A 20,634-nucleotide genomic window follows, 5' to 3' on the forward strand; every position below is an offset into this window, starting at 1 on the left:
ACACCATCATTACCCTGCTGTTACGCAGAATTATTCCTTTTTGTCTCCAAACTTTTGCTGGATAGCCCTGATCTGCTCCTCGACATTGACGTGCTGCAGGTGTGCAATGTGCGCCTGGCTCTTGCCGTCGGGGTTTCCATCGTAGCTGTTGATGGCTGCCTTTTTGCGACGGGCCATCTCCTCCTCCGAGAGCGGCTGGCCCGTGACGCTGTCGAACACGTCCGTCCTTTGGCTCGCCAGACGCTTCAGGTTGTTGGCCACATCCGCCGTCGATATGTTGGTCGTCGCGTATCGCGACTCTGCCTTGGCCTTTTGCTCCTTCCACCTGGGATCCAGCAGTTCGACTATGGCGTGGGGAGTTGGTTGTTAGCAATGATGGTAATTCACAATATACCAAAGAGATGCTGGACTTACTCCTCATGTGCTCCTCCCACTCCGACAAGAGGATCTGCTGGTTACATCTTGGACACAGAGCCGTCTGGCCTCCGGTCCTCGGACCCCGGGCAGCCGCTTTGGGTACGTAGTTTTCCTTGATCTTCATTGGAGCCGTTCCTCCTCTGGCATCTGCCTGGGCTTGGTGCATGCGCGCCCGGGCTTGTTCCCTTTCTTGTATCCTCCGCGTCTCCTCGGGGTCCTGCTGCATGTGTGCCGGCTGTGCCGGTGCCCCTGCCGGTGAGTCTTGTTGTGCTGGTTGTGATTGCTGTTGCTGTACCGGATAGGCATTGTAGCTGGTATCATCAAAGGGGAATGCCTCTTCGATACGCTTGGCGTTGACTGAGAAGTTTTGCTTCTCCTCCAATGATGCGTATTGTATGTCGTTGAGAGTCGTCGGCGGTGGGAGGGTAATATTGGCATCTGCCTCGGTGAAATCAATAGTCTCAACCACGACAAAGTCATTCCAGTCGATGCGTGCAAAGTCATCCTTCTTCTTCTCCTCGGCAGCCTCCTGCTTCTGCCTCTCCTGCTCCTGCCATACTGCATACTCAGCCCGCTGTTTTGCCCTCTCCAGAATGTGGAACCGATCCTCGACATTGCGCCGCAGCTGCTCAATTCGCTGCTCCTGGGCCTTAGATCCATCCCCTCCCATGCCACTCTCCTTGAGTATGATGGCGTACTGATCTACCATATGCTGGAAGAAATTGTGGAAGGTGTGATTCGGGATAAGAAACTGAAACTGCGGATTCTTAGTCTCGCGTTGCATTAGCTGGGTCTGAAATTGCCTTCCGTTCCTGGCCACGAACAGCGCCGTGACCCTCAATATCTCAAGATCCTTCTGGTTCATCCTCGGCATGCGCGCCGAGAACTCAAAATCCGGCGGCTTGGGCGGGCCCTGGGGCTCCTTGTTCTGCTCTGCCAGCTTGGCGGCCGCCAACGCGGCCGCATCCGCCCGACCAGCCGCCAGCGCCGTGCCACGCCCGGCCTTGTACTCGGCCTTGCGCCACTCGTAGTACGGATTGTACGCGTCGCTCTGGCTCGTGACGAAGCTGAACTTTGGGTTCCCGCTGTGGTTCTCGCGTAGGCGCTGCTCGATGCCCAGTCCACCACGCGCCACGTACCCGGCCGTCTTTTCAATCACCTCGCGGATCTCACCGGGTGGCGGAATGATGACGCCCTCGGGAGGCCTGAGGCCGTCGAGCTGTGCCGCGGCCGCAGTCGCAGCTGCCGTCTCTGCCGCCGGCGCCGGGGGAGCAGCATCGCCGTTGGTCGCCATGTTGCAAGCGCGACTGTTTGTTTTCGGGAGACGGGGTTGGCCTTGGCCTACTACGACGAGGTTTTCTTGTCCTCTGCTCTATGTCGCTCGGCTCGATCTGGTAGTCCTTACGAATTGAGTCCGCTGCTCAATATGTGTCCATTGGTGTTGCGGATCGATATCCTGATGAAGGATTCGTATCTTGCCGGATTCCGCTGCGTCAAACGTGATGTATTGATCGAAGTTGCGACGGTAGGTTGTCGGCTGGGTGGGTCGGCGTTACTTGTCGCGGTGGATATCAGTCGCGTCCGTTTCCAACAGCAAAAATTATTGACAGTGGTCCGTTGTCGCACGTATATGGGTCCGTGCTTGACAGCCACATACGCGTACCTACCCTGCACCACAATCAAAGTGACTGTCTTACTACCTACCCTGCACTTGTACTCTAGCCCTAAGGTATACATAGTGAACTACCATAGAAGCCAGCCATCAGACATGAGGCCTTTCATGTGAGCTCCTACACAGCCCTGTTGATGCGGACTGTTTTTTTATCACAATAACTGTCCGCTCTGGACCGGAGAATCCCGGTGTCGCATACAAGTCTGTTGAGAGTAAATTAAGTCTGTTGTAATTGCCACGACACACACCTGCATGCGATACACAAATCACGTTTTGTACTCGCATCACCTACATCAACCAACACGTGCACATGTCACTTGTACCGTACCAATGTTGAGTACATTTCTAATCACTTTTTTTCGCCTTGCTACGATCGAGGCGCATTCGCGTTTCGGAATCAACCAAGCCTGCTATTTCAAGACATGTCATCCGTAGTTATGTTGCCACACTAAACCAATACCTCACTCAGTCTGATGACCAACCAACCAAACATACTTCGTAATAAGTCAGCGCCCAAGCTCCCCTCCAAACTCGTCCAATATTGTATCGAGGACTAGTATCTTGTCGCAGAAGAACATTCTGTCACACCGGCTTCCATACACGCCTGGAACCTTACCTGTGTGCCTAGGTAACTCAGCCCCAGAAAAACGTAAGGTATTCAGAGTGAGTTTAACCTTGCAATGAAGGCTTCAAGACCACTCTGACGTCACATGTACCCCCTCCCAAAATGCCCAGATTCTACTTGGGGGCTGTTCGTTGTGGGCCCCCTCAAAGAGGGGGTTACAAAACCTTGATTTTCGAAAAAACCGTGGGCCACCCCGCATCAGTTTTTTACCTAGAAAATCGTTAACAATTTAACTTATGCCGAGTGTAATCCCGTTCCATAACAACACAATTGCACTTACCGCAAATATACCTATATCATGACGTCCCCAGAATCTCCAGCTATCTTAGGAGCCCGCATGTATGCCCAATATGTCGAAACTCACCGCAGTAGGGCGGATACCGCGCGGGAGGGCAGATCCAAGCCAGAATCGCTACGATCGTTCTGTAAAAGGAACGGTTACCCGTATTCGAGTACTCAGCGGCATGCTCGTAATCTCCTGATCAATGGCATTCCTAAGATATCGATAAAGCGCAGCGGGCGGCCTTCATTGTTGACTGATGCTGAAGATCAAGCTCTCGTTGCGTATATCATGCAGCTTGATAAACTTGGTGCATATCCCGACTCACAACACGTAATATCTGCGGCCAATCTGATGCGTCAGTCACGTATACCGCCCTGTGGTCCAATTCAAATGAACTGGTACGGCCGTTGGCGTAAAAAACACCCGGAACTGCGACTTACCAAACAACAACCCGTCGAGATTACTCGCCTTAGTTGGGAGCAACAGATCGATCTTGTGGAGGCCTGGTATCGCCGCACGGCGGCTCATGCGGTAGAGCTTGGGATCACGGCTTCAGCGGCCTGGAACGCTGACGAATGTGGTACTAGAATCGGTGTGAGAGATGGCCGGATACCGGTATTGGTCGTGACGAAAAAGAGGCATGAAAAGCCACGCACCGCGGATCCGGCTAACCGTGAGAGTTGTACGTTGATAGGCGGTGGCAACGCTGTTGGGCAGTCGCTACCGCCCTTCTGTATCTTCACAAAGTGGCCAACGAGCGATTGGCTTGATCTGGATCTGCCTGAGGGTATCGTTTTTACGCGGTCAGAAACGGGGTTTTCCAACGGAGATATCCAGCTCACCTGGATACAGCATTTCAACCGGTATTCGTGGCCAGAAGTTGCTGCCGTGCAATCGATCGGATCTCCCACGTTGAAAGAGTGGTTTGGTCATGACTTTGACGTCAGATTCGACTTTGTGAACCGCACTGCGGCCAAAATCGATCCAAATTCACAGCGGGCCAAAACACGTATTTGGAGGTGGCTTTTTCTCGACGGCTTTACCGGCCACTTTGGCATGGAGATACTTGATTATTGCCTCAGATTTGATATCGAGATCGTTATTTTACCGCCTCATTCAACGCATTATATGCAGCCCATGGACGTATCCGTGTTCACTCACCTGAAAAACGAGTTGCAGGCGGTCCTGCATGAGCATATAAACACCGGTATTCCGGTGTTCACCCGCTCAGATTTCGTTGCTGCGATTCGAGTAAGTCGTTTTCGATCTACAGGTTAATTTAGCGGTAAACTGATATATCTTCCCTTAACTTAGCGCTGCTGGCAAACGGCTTTCACAACTGGCCACGTAATAAGCGGTTTCCAAGATACAGGCTTGTTTCCTGTCGACGGCACCAAAGTGCTCGCCAAACTGCGTGGCCACGCCACGGCAGCGAATACACCGCGATATCCGGACTCCCTTCCTACCGCTGAACGATTTTCACGGGCCAAATATGCGGCAAGCCGTATGGCGGCCAAGGCGCACCACTTTAGTTCAGATACCGTTGATGCTATCTCGGATTTACAAGCCGTTGCCAACGAGGCGATCATCCTACAGCAACGCGTTGCCCAAAAGCAGACGAATAAGCAAAAACGCCTTCAACGCGCTTCACGTTACAAAGTCAAAATGACGTTGAAGTCAAAAGACAAACAGTTCCAGACCGCTAATACGTTAGAAGATATGCGGGTCGCTCACGAAGCCAAACAGGCGTTGATCGAGGAAACAGCCCTATACCAACAAGAAAAGTTCGTCAGAGATGCGTGGTATAGGGATAAGAATCAGGCTATTCAACGCTGGCGAGAAACAGAGGGCATGCCCAACGGGATTAAGATACAACAGAAGAGATATCTGGAGGACCTCGGCTTCACGCCGGAGAACGTTCCGGCGGTCAGGGAACGCCCTGGAAAAAGGAAGAAGACCGATTCACAGCCCTCACAGTCATGGTTCGTCGATAAAGGGCCAATTTCAGCTGGAAATACAAGTACCCAGATCAATATTACCGTGGATACCGACTCTGCCTGTTCTATCAGCATATGCGTATCACGATCCTCGCAATCAGCCTCACCTCCCGCCCCAAACAGGCCTTCCAAACCGTTCCCACGGTATATACCATTGGCTACACCCTCTCCCCGTCAACTTCAGGATACGAGACCGCTTGAAGACCGTTCCTCGCCGCCAATACCGGGTGGTAGAAAGGATGAGTTGGAAGTACCCGGGTCGCCTTGTGACCGCTTGAGCGACCGGAAAAGGGCGATTGAGCCAAAACTCCAGAAATAGATATCTACAGCGCAATTCACGGCTTCAATTTATCTGCAAATTCTAACCTTTTTCGTGGGTGTAGTGTTTACGAACGTGAATCGAACTTTCATGAGCTACTTTGTTAGCGATCTGCTAACAAATTTGCTGGCCCACGGTTTTTTCGAAAATCAAGGTTTTGTAACCCCCTCTTTGAGGGGGCCCACAACGAACAGCCCCCAAGTAGAACTAAACATTCAAGACATTGTTGGAACTCCAGAGGGGGGCCAAGAAAACCCAAAATATCCTTCGGTTGAATCGAAAAGAGAAAACAACTAGAACTAGAAGGAAGAATTTGTTCGTCTTAACCTAAAATAATAATAATAAAATAACAACAGAAAAAAAAAAAGACCTGCACCACATTTGGTGCTCCTACAGTATATAATTCCACTAATCTCATAGTAGCCCACCATCCACCGCTAAAACGCTAAGCCTCGTAGTGCTAAACATTATCGGGTACTCTTGTAAACTGCCCGAACTCGTTGCTGCAAGATCGCGGGGGAGAGAAGAACATTGGAGACTCGCAAAAATTCTCTTGCCCGACGGATGGAGGCAAACCAACCAAGAAACTTTTTTTTATCCCGTCCCGGTGGTCTTGGCGATTTGGCATCAAGAACATCCGGGACAGTAGCTTGCCGCAAAAAAAAAGTTAACATTGGCTGAACGTCGAGATCATCACCAAGCTAATCGGACGGTTCGGATTATTCCGCGTCGCTGGGATCATGCAGGTTGTCGGGGCGTGAGAACACATTACAAGTCCTTTGCGAATCGTGTGGATATGTACCGAACGTGACTTATCTGAATTAATATATTTTTGCGATTTCTACGACAAGAGCTCATCTACACCCAAGAGTCTGCATCGCATGAGCTAGAAAGGCACCTGGAAGCTGTAAAAGTCCCCCAACCCTGGCACGTGTGATATTATCCTATTCTTGGTTTGTCTTCAAGGCTATAAGCAACAAAATAAATCAAGGAAAAACACATGAAGGCCGTCGGGACTTCCAGCCCGCCTGGCCCACAGCCAACCATTGCTAGGTGACTTTTATTATCCGCGGTAAGAGCAAACAGAAATTCCAATGCCAACCTCCCATTGACAATCACTTCCCATGAAAAAAAACAAACGCCATCCTTTATAACGATGCACCTTGTGATATGTATGAAGAGAGAAATAATCCACCCAGTAATCAAAGGAAAAACAATGTCAAACACACAGACACCAGGCCCTAAACGGAGCCATATGAAACGGAAAGAACAAAGACAGAGTTGTTGGCAACGAGCAAGACAGGAAGAAGCAGTTGTATCTATAATTTATTCGTTGATAGGCATAAAAAGTTAAAGTGTTGATCGTATGGTCATGGCCGATGTATTTGAAGGGATGTATGTTTATACCCCGTGTGTGGAAATGAGAAAGTCGTGTCCTGGTGAGAAGGAATACGCTGAAATTATTTTAGTACCCCGCCTGGCCCGGCATCTTGCCGAGCGAGTGGTTCCCCGAGGCTACCGGCGGCAAGTGGTTGTGGCAGAAGATTTTCTTGTTGGTGAAGCATTCCTTCTTGCTCGCGTCAATCTTAGTAGACGGCTCGTCGTATGATTCGAACTGACAACACTCGACAGTCTTCATCCACCGGTTGTTAAGCACCTGCGAGATGCCGATGCGCCTGGCCGGGTTCGGGTGCAGCATTCCAAAGACCAACCTGCGGAGCGCAGGGGGCTTGATACCCATATCAAAAGCAGCGGTGTAGGGCTGGTCTCCGTCGCAGATAGCCGGGACGCCCTCCTCGCCCTCGCCCAGCATGTCGTTGCCGTGCTTCTTCTCCCATCGCGTCCACGCCCGTACGAGCTGCGTGTACTGCGGGTTGGCACCATCATCGCGTGCCTCCTTCCATAGCGGTGCGCCGAAGAACAGGTTGATGGCGATTACGCCCGCGCCCCAGACGTCCAGGGCCCGCGGGTCGTACTTAACACCCCTAGTCAGGACCTCGGGCGAGATGTAGGGAAGACTTCCGCAGATGCCAGGGTCACAGAGCCTAACCTCGCCCATGTTGATACCGCACTGGCCGCCGGCCTCCCTAAGACCCGGATGCGTGCCAGTGAAAACGTCTGAGACGCCAAAGTCGGTAATCTTGAGCTTACTGTCCTTGGTAATAAGCAGGTTCTCGAGCTTGATATCGCGGTGGGCTATGCCATTAGTGTGCAGGTAGTTGATGCCCTGAACGAGCTGCTTGAAGAGGCAGAGGCGGTCCACCTTGCGCGACTCCTCAAGCAGATACTTCTTCTCTACCAGGCTATACAAATCGCCTTCGGAGCAGTACTCCATCACGTGGTTCCACCGGCCGTGGTCGGTGCAAAGCCTGATGGACTCAACAATGTTGGGATGGTGCAGACTCTTGGCTATGCTGAACTCGGACTTGATCTTCTGCTCATACTCGTCCTTGGTTTCGGTCGACGACTTGGGGCGGAACTCCTTGACAGCGTAGAGTTCTTCCGGGCAGCTTTTGCGCTGCATCAGCGTCACCTTGGAAGTGGCACCTTTACCCAGGTGCTTGCCGTGACGGCCGAGAACCTTATGGTAGTATTCAAACTCGGCCAATAGATCTGCCACGTCGACGGTGAAATCGTCGGGCAAGCTCACACTCAAGCGCCGCGCCTTCAGGCCCACGCCCGTCATGGCTGGCATGCCCCACGGCTGGCGAGTGAGCTCTTCGAGGCTCTCCATATCTCCATTTTGAACACGCTGCGTCTGGTCTGCCTGTGCCTTCTTGAGGTCAAAGCTGCTAGCCCGCCTCTGGGGCTTCATTCGTTGGGGTTGCTTGGCATCGCCATTGGGTTGGTGGGCTTGGCTGGTCTTACCACCCGAAGTGACGAACTGAGCGGCTTTACGGCCTAGGCCGCCTAGGCCCGTCGATGAGCGGACCTTTTTCTTAATGACACCAAAATCGACATGCTCATGTGACGGGCTCGGCAGTAACGACGTCGCGGCGCGTTCGCTGGGCGCAAGCATGTTGATAGGCGGGGAAGGGGGGCTGTTTGAACGGGTCGTAGCTAGTGAAGTGCCTTCCCTCCTTATTGACCACCGGCGATTTGGTTGCTGAGGCTTCGGCGGCCCATCGGATATCGCAAACTCCGAGCTGGTGCAGGCCGCTTCCGGCTGCTCGATGTTGGGCCTTTCGATTTGGGAGTTGGATCGTCGGAAAGCCTGGCTCATGCGCCGGAGGGGGTTGCGGGAGTTTTTTCTCGAGTGAGTCGGCGGGGTGGCTGAGGGTAATGGCTGATCGGCGTTTGCGGCGGCGTTTGCTGTGTTTATTGGGACTGGGATACTTTTGGTTGCCGATGTGCTCGCCTCAGTGTCGCTGGGTGCAGTTGGAGATCTGACGGTTTTCGTCGAAGTCGGCGAGTGTTCTGACGGTGCCGGTTCGGGGCGGTCTGGAGTTGCAGATGTGCCGAGAATCAAAGGGGTCTTGTTTGTTGGGGCGGCGTCGTTTTGAAGTGAGGAAAAGGCACCAGTCGAGTGTTCGGCAGAGGAGGAGAGCGACGTGGGATGTGTGTCGTGGTTTTGTAAGCTGTGGAAATCTTGGGACTGACGGCCGCTGACTGGAGTAACAGGCTCGTTTGGCGTATCGCTCTCAGACGACTCGTCTTCCTCTTCAAGGATAGAGCTAGTAAGCCCGGTCGGAAATTGGCGTGGCGATGAAGAAAGGCTGTTTTCGCCTTGGGCAGGATCTGATGCTGTAGGGCGAATTGGGGATATAGTGCTGATGCACTTTGAAGGGTGTGATTGGGGTTGCGGTTGTGGCTGTTTTTGTGTTTGCTGCTGTGAAACGCAGGCGTCTTGGGGTGGTGCACCGGATTGCAATTGTTGCTGCTGCTCTAATTGCGGCAGCTGTTGTGCGTTGTTGCTGCTGTTATGAATAGGTTGGGGGGCCGTTGCAAATGTCTGGGACGCTGCACGTAAGGGTGCAGAAGCACCACCAGCTGGTTGTAAAGTTGCCAAGCCGTCCATGGCTGTCAAATAAAGTGAAAGGGCCGAAGTGGGAGGAGTTTAGGCTTCGCAGCTTGGGATCGATGCTTTGCTTTCCTTTCTCTGCTGTAGAAATCAATGAGGGGTGCGTGCCCTTCTGGTCCGGTCCTTGCTTCTAGGTAGGTACTTGTTCCGGAGGACCGACCTCGTGCCAGTGTAAATACGTACACTACGTCAGGGGGCCTGGGGCGCTTGCAAGGTGGTGTATGGTGTAGTGTGTCTGGTCGGGCTATCGGCCGGTCGGGCGGGCAGGCCCTGGGATGGAATGGTGGATTTTACTCAACTGGGTCACCAAGAGAGGAAATCCCAGCCACCAATCCCAGGCAACCAAGCAACAGTAGGGAAAAAAAAAGGGTCGCCGAGAAATGCTGACCGAGTTCGTGATTTATGAATCGGAGAAAGCGAATCCAAAAAAAAATCCCACCATATGCTAGCACGCAATGACCGGGAAAAGGTGATCCCCCTCCTTTTTGTGTTTTGCCTTTTATAATCGTAAACTGACAACCGTATCTCCGGATTGTCTGTCGGAAACCTGATTCAACTTCTTTCTATGCTGATGCACGTGTGGTGGCAATGTCTTTCGCTTGTCGAAGTAATCGAATCTCCAAAGCAAGTTGTTGTAATCATGCCGTCTTCTTGGCCCTTTGAATCTTCTTTCTCGCTCCTTTTTTTCTCCCCTTGTGCTTTTGCGTAGAAAGTCAGGTGCCAAGACTTTTCTCGAGGATGGTGGCTGCAGGTGTCGTGTGCGCCTTGTGCGCCCACCGTCTTGTCAAGTCACGGGCAAGGAGGGCAGATAGGGTATATTATGCGTCGATCGGGATCGGGTATGGATCACCTTGGTTCGTCTATAGATTGGATAGGTTTTCCACTGAGTTAAGTTGGGAGGACTAAAAAGGGAAGTAGAAAGAACAAAAAAGTGATAAATTGATATGGACAAACGAAGCCAAGCTGCTTCTTGTAGAAAGTAAAAGCCGACTGCGGTCCAGGTCGTTCTAAAGGTGGTCGCGGATGCCCCTTTAAGGAGGGGAGCAAAAACAAAGTCGGTCTCGTTTTTACTGCGCTGCCGTGGGGTGGCCCGGAGCTGTGCTTGCTGGTGCGGAAATAGCTCAAATGCGGATGCGGGAGGAGGCGTAGCAGCAAGACATACAAGGCAAGGTTGCAAGGTTGCAGGGTGTGTCGCACCGAATCGTGGTGCCTGCTGGGTCCTAGTTCTTGGTTTCTGGGGTCTTGGTTGCTGGAATAAAAAAAATAATAAAAATAAAAAAAGTCGGCACCGGTCTTCTCCCCAGTCTAAGCTGGTGTCCCAGAGAAGTGCCTTTTCGCCAAGGCACTATCTATATGATAGGTTGACTTGAATAATGCCAATTGTAACGCCAATTGGGGAGATAGCTAGTTCCAGACAGAGCTCGTGGGAAAAAAAGAACAAGTCTGCAACCTTAGGCCGGATCCATCGGGGCCGTCGACGACTATCGTGGCGTATGTTGTGGTTCTCTTCCTGATGACATGCCAAAACCAGACTTGACAGTGTTGGTGTCGCTTCGAGGGATTTTTGTGGATACCTTGGCCCAGGATCTGCAGTCGAGGGCTCGAGGTATCTTGAACCTGACGTTGGATTGGCTGATGGCAAGGTTACCGGGAATAACTTTGAATACTTGAAGGCGAAGAATGATCGAATAGGTGGTAGAAAAAAAATAGTATTAATAAAATAGGCAATGAATGCCACGTGATAGGCTGAACGAGGAACGACCGCTCAAGAACCTTCACGGGGAAGAAGACGAAGGATTAAGAACTTGTCAAAAGGCAAAACTGTGTCCCCTTTCTTCGTATGCTTCTTCTTAACACTCGATAGATATTAAATGCATCAAAATGGGGGAAGTCAGTGTTTTAAAAACACGCAACACAAACAAGTCTGTCCCCGAAAAAAGCCGCGTCCAGTTTCGAAAAGAGCAAGTGGAGGACGAGGGTATGTATCGATATGCGTGCAATGTGTAGCGTAGCAGCACGGCTAGGAAGAAAAGTGGGCAGGAGAATATTACATGGAGAACGAAGTACGGGGGTGTGGTCTCGTAACTCGTAACAATTACTCCCAGTCCGAGAGCCCACCGTCAGTATGCTATGCTGAATTTGTACGTCTGGCTGTCATAACATACTCATACGCTGTTGACAAGCGTTACTCGATTGGCTAATTTTCATGAGACCAAAATGCGAAAGAGTCGGGACGTCCAAGCGAATCAAATACGAGAGGAAAGGGAGAAGAGAGATCACGAAAGGAAGAGAGGAAAAAATAATAATATCAATAATAATAATGATAATAAAAATATCGGCGGCATTCCATTCCCCTATGCAGAATCCCCCCGCGTCAATTAGTACATCACACCGTCGGAAAACCCATCCGCGCTTGTGGGTTTTGCAGATAGGTCCGTCGTCGGCCACATCATATGTAAGGCGGGAGCAAGCACGTACCCAGTACTACCTTGCCTTGGGTCCCGCGCGCCGAGACGCAGGTTGCTAGCACTTTTTTCCCTCTCTCTTTTTTTTTCCTTCCTTTTTTTTCCAATGCGAATTGGCAACTGGGGAGCCCATCCCAATGCCGGCGGTACAACGTCAATTTACAATTATTTGTTAGTCGTTCAGTAATATTACGTTGATTCAGGAACTCCATATAAAGTAGTATAGGCTGGGCAAGCCCAGTGGAGAAGTTCCTTAAATCCTATGACGGTGAGGGGAGGGTGCGACCGCACCGGCAATAGAGCCTCACTTGGCCTTTTGTTTCTACTATTCATTCAACAAAAAGTTTATGCCTGCTCAAGGCGGACAATACCGGTACACCATTGTTTTCATTAATGATGATCATCTTTACAAAGTGCACTGTCTTGTCAATTCACACCGAAGCCTAAAAAGCCTCTCGGCGCGGTAACTTCTTGGCAAATGCAAACAAACTTCTACCGATATTTTTGTCATAGCGAGCAGGGCTGTCCGGCTTGGCTTGACTTGGCTGGGCGTTGTCCATCGAGCTTCCTCTTTCAATGAATGTTGAGTTTGATGTTTCATTTCATGGTCAACATTGTCAAGGTATCCTTTTTGTGCTTTTGGCTTCCAGGGTGTAGGTTGGGATCATCACCGTCTATCGTTGGCAACGGCTTCATTTCCAATATGACCTGCCGAGGCTGAAGCTGTAAATACAAGCTCATGCCGGGGTGAATGAGCCTTTTTTGAACCTTCTTCTTCTTTACATTACTCTCTTCTTCGAATGTCTGACAATTGTCATTTTTTCAGGCTTCCGACTGGCTCGCCTAAAGATTTGTAGCCTGAAGAAAAGTCACAGTTGCGTGCTAGTCTAGTGCAGCAAGGTACTTGCTACGAGAGCAGCGCCAAGTCCTTGACGTGACCCCCGCGGAGGTATGTGCACTTTTGGGGTGGGTAGCGTTGCAGATGGGGTTTGGTGGGGTATCCTGCCCTTCCAAGCCAACTAACGTTTGGTTTGATTCCGCTGTTGCTCCACCGTATTTTTGTTCAGCAGCCACCAACGTGGGAGAACATTTGTACCGGATCTATGGTTCACCTGGGTGAAGTTACAGTTTTGGAATGCACAACAATGCTGTAGACAGTGGCGACGGACAAGACTTGGATATGTAACTAGTCAGCAGGCAAGACAAGATCTGTCTTGGCCGACTTGCTGCTTTGGGATGACGAGATGTCAGTGAAGCCAGTGACCCGGCCAAAAGGCCGACGCGGAAATCAATGGAAGGGTGGATGGTCATGACGGCGCCATGATTGGTTTGTTTCCTCTACCACACCTCTCTTTTTATCCTTCTGGACAATTTCGATTGCGCCCGGAGCTGCAGCGCATCAGAACCAACCAGGTACGGCCCCGATCGATGTGTCAAATCAAGGACAAAAGGTTCAATCAGTCAACCAGTAGTTCGGTATCGGTTCCACTCATGGATGTGATTTATCACCAGACTGTCGACTTGTTGTTCTAAATCCTCAAGTCGTGCCTCATTTGAGGATACATCTAGACTTCCCAGATAGTAATAAACATCAGAGCAATTCATTCGGCTTCGCTGAAGCACGCCAAGACGGTCGTTCACCCTTATTAGGTGCGCGATGGTAAAAAGTCTGCTTGTCCGGTGCCTACTTCGTATTTTTCTCTGGCAATTCTGCGTTAAGGCATGCGCCAAAAATGCCACCAAGGTGCGACGGTAGCATCCAATGATTGTACATTTAGGGGGGGTGGGGGGGGGTCACATTTTCTAATGCCTTCTGTCATGCTCTCGTCGGCCTGAGACGCACGTCTGCCCGCTCACCTACCTTTGGTGGCTCATTTGCCGAGTGCCGAGCGCGATAAGGTAAATGAGCATTATGTGAGCAGAGCAATAAAAATGGATTCATGTTAGCAGGACACGCACGACCGGACAAAATGTGGCTATCACGTAAAGAGTTAGTAGCTGGGTAAGCATCTCGGCCACTGTACCTAGGTACGCAATCTTGGGACCCCATCGCTTCGCTTCCATGATGGGTCAAGTGATATGGGTCTCGACGGAGAAGGGTCCTCTAAAATTGCATCATAGGATCAGGGATCTATGCTTGTTCCGCGTTTCTGTCGTCTCGATTTGCCTACGGTTACCAGCATCCATCGATGAGAAGACGGCGGCAAAATAAATAAGGACGACATGATTTTGTGGTAGATATGGGTATCCATGGATGACGAAGCATCAGGATTGACCGCCAGTTGGCATTAAACATAATTGACCAGGTGCTACTGTTTTAGTTGTATTCATTATGATGTACGTTTTTCCAAGGCATTAACAAATAACAGCCTCAGGTTTACTTAGCAAAAAAGCTCGTACACCCGGAATGTGGGACATTTGTCGCTACTCGGTGTTGAGGGTCTCACTATGTAGAAGGTAGGGGATGAATGGTCTCAAGTTTCCCCATGACGCCATCCCCAGTTTGCGGGGCCCCCATTCCAGCTTTCTATCTCCGGCTTCTTGCTTCCTCCCAACAAACAAACAAAAAATGAGAGCCATGGTTTACCTCGGAGCGCCACTGCCCGAATGTACGGCCTACAGTTCAAACCCCGTGTCGAGGTCGTCAGAGAATGGAAGAAGATTGTGTATTGCAGGGTCGTGACCCCCCCTTATTGTCCCGGGTTTTCCTAATCTAACAAGCACTTCAGAGTCTCTGACTTGTGTCAATAATATGGATTGATAGTGGCGGAATGGGATGCCCGAACAAGTCAGGGTAATTCCATGTAAGCTCCTAATGCAAATGTGCATTTACGAAAAAGCAACAAGTGAGCATCTGAGGCGAGCGAGAGAAAAAAACAACAGGTTGAGTGTTACCCCCACCTTGACTTGCATTCAATAGGCGCTATTGCGCAACAGGATCAGGGTCTATCCCTGATGGATACCAGCAAAAGACGATGACAGCGGAAATTTGACCACTTTTTCTTTTAGCCATGCGGGTCCGAATCGCCCTATCATCAAAGGAGACACGATATCGAATCGTTCCCGATTAAGACCCGTGCAACCCCGTTGCAGCCTTCTCACGATTGATGTCTACTCCGTACAGTATCTCCTGCATTTCTTTCTGAATGACTCGTAAATCCCCAGCCTTGGCCGACCTCTCTGAAGGAGACTATGCCCGTCTTACTCCCTCCCCCTTATTGTCTCCTTGACCGCTCATTACTGCACAAAGGGCCACAGAAAATTTCCGGGCTCATCTCGGCCGATCTTGGGGGCTCTGTTCTGTTTAGCCGCCCGCAACGGGCCTCCAAGGATCTTTTTGGGGTGTGTGTGACAGACAATAGGGCATGTACTAACGCCCGTATCCGACCGAAGGTTCATCTGAGCCCGGCAGTTCTGGGTAAACTTTAACACTGCCAAGAATAGAGAAGTAAACTGTAAACAAGACAACAACAAAAAAAAAGTTGCCGATCTTTTTTCTTTCGTTGTTGCAGAACTGCGGGAGCTAGCTACGGGAGCAGAGTTTCTAAAGTGTTTCTAAGACTTCTAACAAATTGGGTTTTTGTGGCTTTGGAAAGAGAGTTCAGCCACTGGTTCTTGGCGGGACTCAGAACATAATTCCCGGTGGTAAACCAGCAGACCAGTAGTCATTTACCTTTTCTTCTTGATCAGATCACGCTACACCACTTGCATGCGAACGCCCATTTTTCTCTTGGCACTACGCAGGGCACACACATACGCATCAAACTGCCGGAGGCTGTGAAGCAGATCTTGTCTTTATTATGGAGCTAATATGGTGCTAGTCTGTTGTCTTTGTATCCTCAAAATTGAGATGGATAAATGGTAATTATACAGCCACTCCGAAAGAAAAAATAAAGGAACACAATATGCCAAGACGCTGTGGGTTGTCAATGCCCGTCGAGCCGGCTTTCTTGGCATACATAAGGTATGGCATAGCCTCCCCGAGCGGCTCAAGAGCCGGCGATGTCAAGGTGTGAACCACATTCTGGCTTTCTTGGCACTCGGTGGTGTTATGCTTGTTTTTCATGCCTCATTTTTTTGTATCTTAGTTTCTCGAGACACAGCACAAAGGAGGTGCCGGCACAAATAGGCGGTACCTTACCTCCGATCGAAATCAGATTACCAGTACCCTGAACCACCCACCTGCTTGGTTTTTCTTCCTTGTCTAGATCGGTTATCTGCCAGTTCATCTCAACTTTTTTACTTTGACACGTTGTGTCGACTTTGTCGCTTCAATCGTAACCCGTCCCGTCGCATGGATCAAGAATACAAAAATAGTCACTGCATGACTGGTCACGAACAAGATAGATCAGTCAGCCAACACCAATTGATCCGATGGTTGGAGGATCACCCACGTTGACGTCCTAAAGGGATTTATTCTGGTTGGTTGTCATTGTCGGGACGTAGGACACTAATTGGCTGCACCTTTCGTTTATCGAGTAGAGCCAAATTCATGTCCAACCGAGATTGCACTGGCACTCTCTACTTTAGTTGTCTGACACGAAGAGACCTGTGCAGTCCCAAAACTGGCAGCAAACTTTACAGAGATACCCAAGCATGCAAGGCTGGGAGATCCTCCGAGTTTTGATGCTGGTTTGAGCCCTGCAACCAAATCATTCCCTCGATTACTTTTACTATGTATCAACTGCCTATTCTTATCTTTCAGAGTGCCATGCGAAGGCTCAGCGTACTGGGACAGGCGTTCCGCTATGTCTTGTTATAAAAAGAGTAAACAATCATGGCATAGCTAAACCTCGAATGGCGATCATATTACGATCCTATATACGCTGACAATACCTATCCTGGTATGTAACGCGCACACTCACCTCATGTCTAAGTAGTACGAGTCTTACAACTTGAGGCGTGATGTCTGTTGCATGGTTTCATTCGCAGCCATCGCACTGATATTGTTCAGACGATTGTGTGGGGTTGAGAAAGATGAGCCTAAAGTCGAGCGGCTCTTGGACCAATTGCATTCTCGCCGACTGCAGCTGCGGTGCTGTAAGACCACATATGCACAACTCATGGAGAACATGAAAAGGGTTTCAGGGTCGGCCATCGATCTGGGAAAAACAAAGCATCGAGACCTGCTCCTATGGCGACTGACGGCAGCAATAGCACTTGCTTGACTTGCGGCGGATTGAGAGGTGACAGGGTGACAGGGTGGCAGTGTGATGACCCCCCTGCTACCAAACAACCGTTCGGATTCGGAATCGACTACATTGTGTGTTTGTTCTCTGCGCGTAAGATGACTCGCCTTCTGGTAGTAGAAACTCAAATTCAACAATAATCAGCATCATTCTATCCCAGACGACCAAAAGCAAGAGAGGCTGGCGGTATTCAGATCTCCGATCTTCCACAGGCACTAATGGGCTCTCCCATACCGTTGAAGCCAGCTTTGGCTCTGGCAACACAAAAAAATTCCCCGAGTGGCAAAAAGGCGTTTCTTGCACCACATGGCAAGATTGTAGGCTGGCCGTCTCGGGATGCAGCCTTGAACAAGCGAGTGTACACCGCGTCCTCCGCATGCATACTGGACGCAACATAGAGAAATTGACAATAAAGGATGCTCGTTTGGGAGATACACAGCAGCAGGGTCTCCACGGTGGGTAGGAAGACTTGTCACGCTAAATGGCACTTGGCCACACGTGGGCATTTAGAGTCTGTAAGAAGCAGAGGTATAGCCAGTTTCTCCTCATTCGCCTAACAGGTCAGGGCGTAGCAAACTCAAGTCAATTGAAAGGGGATGTGGCTTGTATGTAATGTTAATAGCTTGGTGGAATTAGTCTCGAGTGTCTCCAGGTGCGGTGTCTTCGCATCGGTTTCTCCATGTCATCCTTACATTCGCTGAATCTCGCACAAGGGGTAGTAGCCACCTATCGACTTGTTGGGAATCAGGGTATCTCTTTCTTCACACAGCACTGCCAGTGATGATGCTGACCAGGGCCAGCTGGACACTGGGCAGAAAGGACTCAAGGCCGCCCACGGCGAGAACGCCAATGCACGGCGAGAGTGTGCCTTCCTAACCGGTCCCTACGGCACAGCTCAAGTCAGGAAGCGACGACTGCTGCACAAAAACGTTTGTTCTACGAGAAACTCACTCGGGTTTCTTTCTGTGTCTTTTCCCTCCCCTTTTTCATTCCATCCTTTCTTCGACCTTTTCTCTCTCTATTTGATCCAATCGTAACCCAAGGCTCTCGCCTCTCCTACCATTTGCAGACACCTACTCGGGCAACCACAACCAGCGGTCATACGCCTGCTGGTTGCCAGCCAGAGGCTTCTTGGACCGTATGGTACTGGAGAGATCCCGCGTCAGCTCGCGATAGGCCCGCGCGTTCTGTCCCTCGGCACCCTCGCATACCGTAAAAGCCGCCAGCGCCCGGGCCGCAAACACAGAGGCCCGCACGTAGTCATCGTGCAAGAAGCAGCTGCTGCTGGCGTAATGCATTGCCAGGCCCAGCTCGTACGTCATTGTGGTCGGCGCGCCTCCGAACTCGAGCTGCTGGAGCGCCACGATCCTGCGACACAGCGGTAGGATCCGCGCCGGGGCAAAAGACGACGGTGGTGGCTGGATATCCCACTGTTGTCGCCCATATCTCTCTTCCTCCCCTTCCTCCTTGTCCTCGCCGTCCTCTGTGCTCTGATCCCTTGGGTCCGCCGTCCGGTACGCCAAATCCACTTCGGCCAATATGGCGTTCAACTCCCGCCGACGCTCGTTGCTCCTTGCCACTTCGTCCGACGGTAGGCTGCAGCGAGGGCACGCACACCTGAACCCCATGGTGGTTTCCATCTCAGCCGTGGTCTGGGCGGTGCCCCGCGAGTCGTAGGCGACGGTGAGCTCGTCGCCCGGGGACACGTCTGTGATGGCGTGGACTAGACAGGTACGCGTGACGCGGTCCCACGAAAAGTGGCAGTTGGGGACGCACGAGTGGTTGAGGCGGGAGGCATTACGGAATACGGCGGGAACTGCTTTTCTGTGTGGGTTTTGATGGTTTTCTTGCTGCTGCTGCTGCTGCTGCCACCGCCGCTGCCGCTGCCGCCGTCCCTGCCTGTCGTCGTCGTCATCTTCGTCGGTTCCGAGGGCGTTGGTGAGGAACCTGGAGGACAGCGGGTTATTTTCGTCGGCGCCGTTGGTCGACAGGGACATAAAATCAGCGCGTTTGTCGGCTTCCAGACTCTGTAGTTTCTCCTCGAGGTGCAGCTCGAGTTCGGCTGGCGGCAGCCTGAACCGGGCAAGGTCGACAGTGAGGATGGGGGCTTCAGCAATGATGCGATCGCCCTGCCGGACGCCGGACGCCGAGGCAAACAGACCCTTGCCTTTGCCAGGCGAATTTCGAAGCTCGTACATAATGCCCATGATCTGCGCTGTCCTATGTTTTGTTTTGAGACGTGACACAGATCTCACCGCTTGGGCCTCCGACGAGGGCAGTGGGGGAAACAGGAGAATGGGTTCGCAAAAGAAGGTGAGTACATTTGCGAGGTTTGTGCTGGCTATCCAGTGGATAATGTTCAAGCAGTTGTAGGTTGCAGACTATAAGCAAAGCAATGCATAGTCATTTCTGGGCGACGGGAAGTGGACCGAACCAACCCAAGGGAAAGAGATACATTGCACTTGTTTTAGTTGTGTTACCTTATACCTACCCAGGCTTTCGTCCACACACAAGCATTAGAAATGGGATTTTGACGGCGGTCCGGCGCCGCCGAGTGGCCATTGTTTGGCTGTCTTTTGCCCATGCAGGGAGACCGGTGAGATTAGAGGATTCGATGGGCTTTTTGGGCAGTATGATTTTCAGCTTTGCATGGGGGAATTACTCTCTCGAAAACCCATCCCCTTGTCACTGTATACGAATGGAGTGGACAAAAACCTGACCAGTCTCACCGAGAGCCAGGGGGGGTGCAAGTAATCCCTTCTTGGACTGTGGTACCGGTACGCTGTGATACGAAGGTACGCCAAGTCTGCCTAGGTCCCCGGGCCGTTCAATTTTACGTACCCTGTCAGGCCCTGTACGTATTTTTAGGGGGTGAATAAACAGGAGGGTTGTTAGGTTTGTAGCAAGGTTTCTTCTCACTTAAATCCTAGCAATATACAGAGCGTACAGAGTACTACGTGGTATTTCATATTCACAGCGAAAAAAAAGTTCCGTTCGTTTCCAGGTTTCTGTTTGGTTGCAGTCCCAGGGGCGCTGCACGAGAGTGTGGCAGGACCACGCCTCATCAACGTCACAATGTCGAGTCCATCCCGGATACCGGGATCACCGTATCACATAAATCCATTACCGATTTTTTATTTTGTCTTGGCTGTTCGGCAAATGATTTTGTGGACAAAAAGCCGCCGACTCCAAAACTCATATATGGACCCTGGTTTTGCTTTTGATGTTTTTGAACTCTGGTCTTATTCGCTCGTCATATTCTATAATCTGCATCGATAACGCCTTTTGGGCATCTTTGACTTTGACGTTGGGCTGAGACGTTGCCTATCTTCTTTAAAAAGTACTATTTATTGAAGTCAGGATATTCTTTATTATTCAATATCTCCCGGGTTTTCCTATCAGTCATCAAAATTTATACGCGTGGGAGCAGTTACTCCCAAGGTACGGAGTATACCTCTCCGCCTCTTTCGCCTTGTGTACACATCCAAACCTGCCAAATATGGGTGATCATGAGCTCGGAACAAATCTTGTTAGTCTGGCTTGCTCGGTGGTTTTGTTTTTCTTAATTTACTCCGTACACGGCACAATGGACGCCTCCCGGCGCTTCTGCTCCGTAGCTTTTCTGCTTTCTTGTCCGTCGTTCAAT

The 20,634-nt window shown here is 50.8% G+C and overlaps 3 protein-coding genes across 3 annotated transcripts; all 3 read right to left on the reverse strand.

Moving 5' to 3' along the window:
• Window positions 1-30: 30 nt before the first annotated feature.
• Window positions 31-1,711, reverse strand: MGG_02946 (pre-mRNA-splicing factor sap114; the record flags this gene model as incomplete). Its single annotated transcript, XM_003720713.1, has 2 exons — window positions 31-344; window positions 415-1,711. The coding sequence occupies 2 exons, from the start codon at window positions 1,709-1,711 to the stop codon at window positions 31-33; spliced, it is 1,611 nt and encodes a 536-aa protein (XP_003720761.1).
• A 4,403-nt stretch (window positions 1,712-6,114) lies between these two features.
• On the reverse strand, window positions 6,115-11,259 carry MGG_02944 (HAL protein kinase). Its single transcript, XM_003720714.1, has one exon. The coding sequence runs from the start codon at window positions 9,329-9,331 to the stop codon at window positions 6,779-6,781; it is 2,553 nt and encodes an 850-aa protein (XP_003720762.1). The 5' UTR covers window positions 9,332-11,259; the 3' UTR covers window positions 6,115-6,778.
• A 6,802-nt stretch (window positions 11,260-18,061) lies between these two features.
• Window positions 18,062-19,195, reverse strand: MGG_02943 (uncharacterized protein; the record flags this gene model as incomplete). The annotated part of the gene is made up of 2 exons (XM_003720715.1): window positions 18,062-18,812; window positions 18,936-19,195. 2 exons carry the CDS (start codon window positions 19,193-19,195, stop codon window positions 18,062-18,064), a joined length of 1,011 nt encoding a protein of 336 aa, XP_003720763.1.
• Window positions 19,196-20,634: the final 1,439 nt, after the last annotated feature.

The sequence above is a fragment of the Pyricularia oryzae genome, chromosome 7 (genome assembly GCF_000002495.2).
Source record: "Pyricularia oryzae 70-15 chromosome 7, whole genome shotgun sequence".
Taxonomy (NCBI): Eukaryota; Fungi; Ascomycota; class Sordariomycetes; order Magnaporthales; family Pyriculariaceae; genus Pyricularia; species Pyricularia oryzae.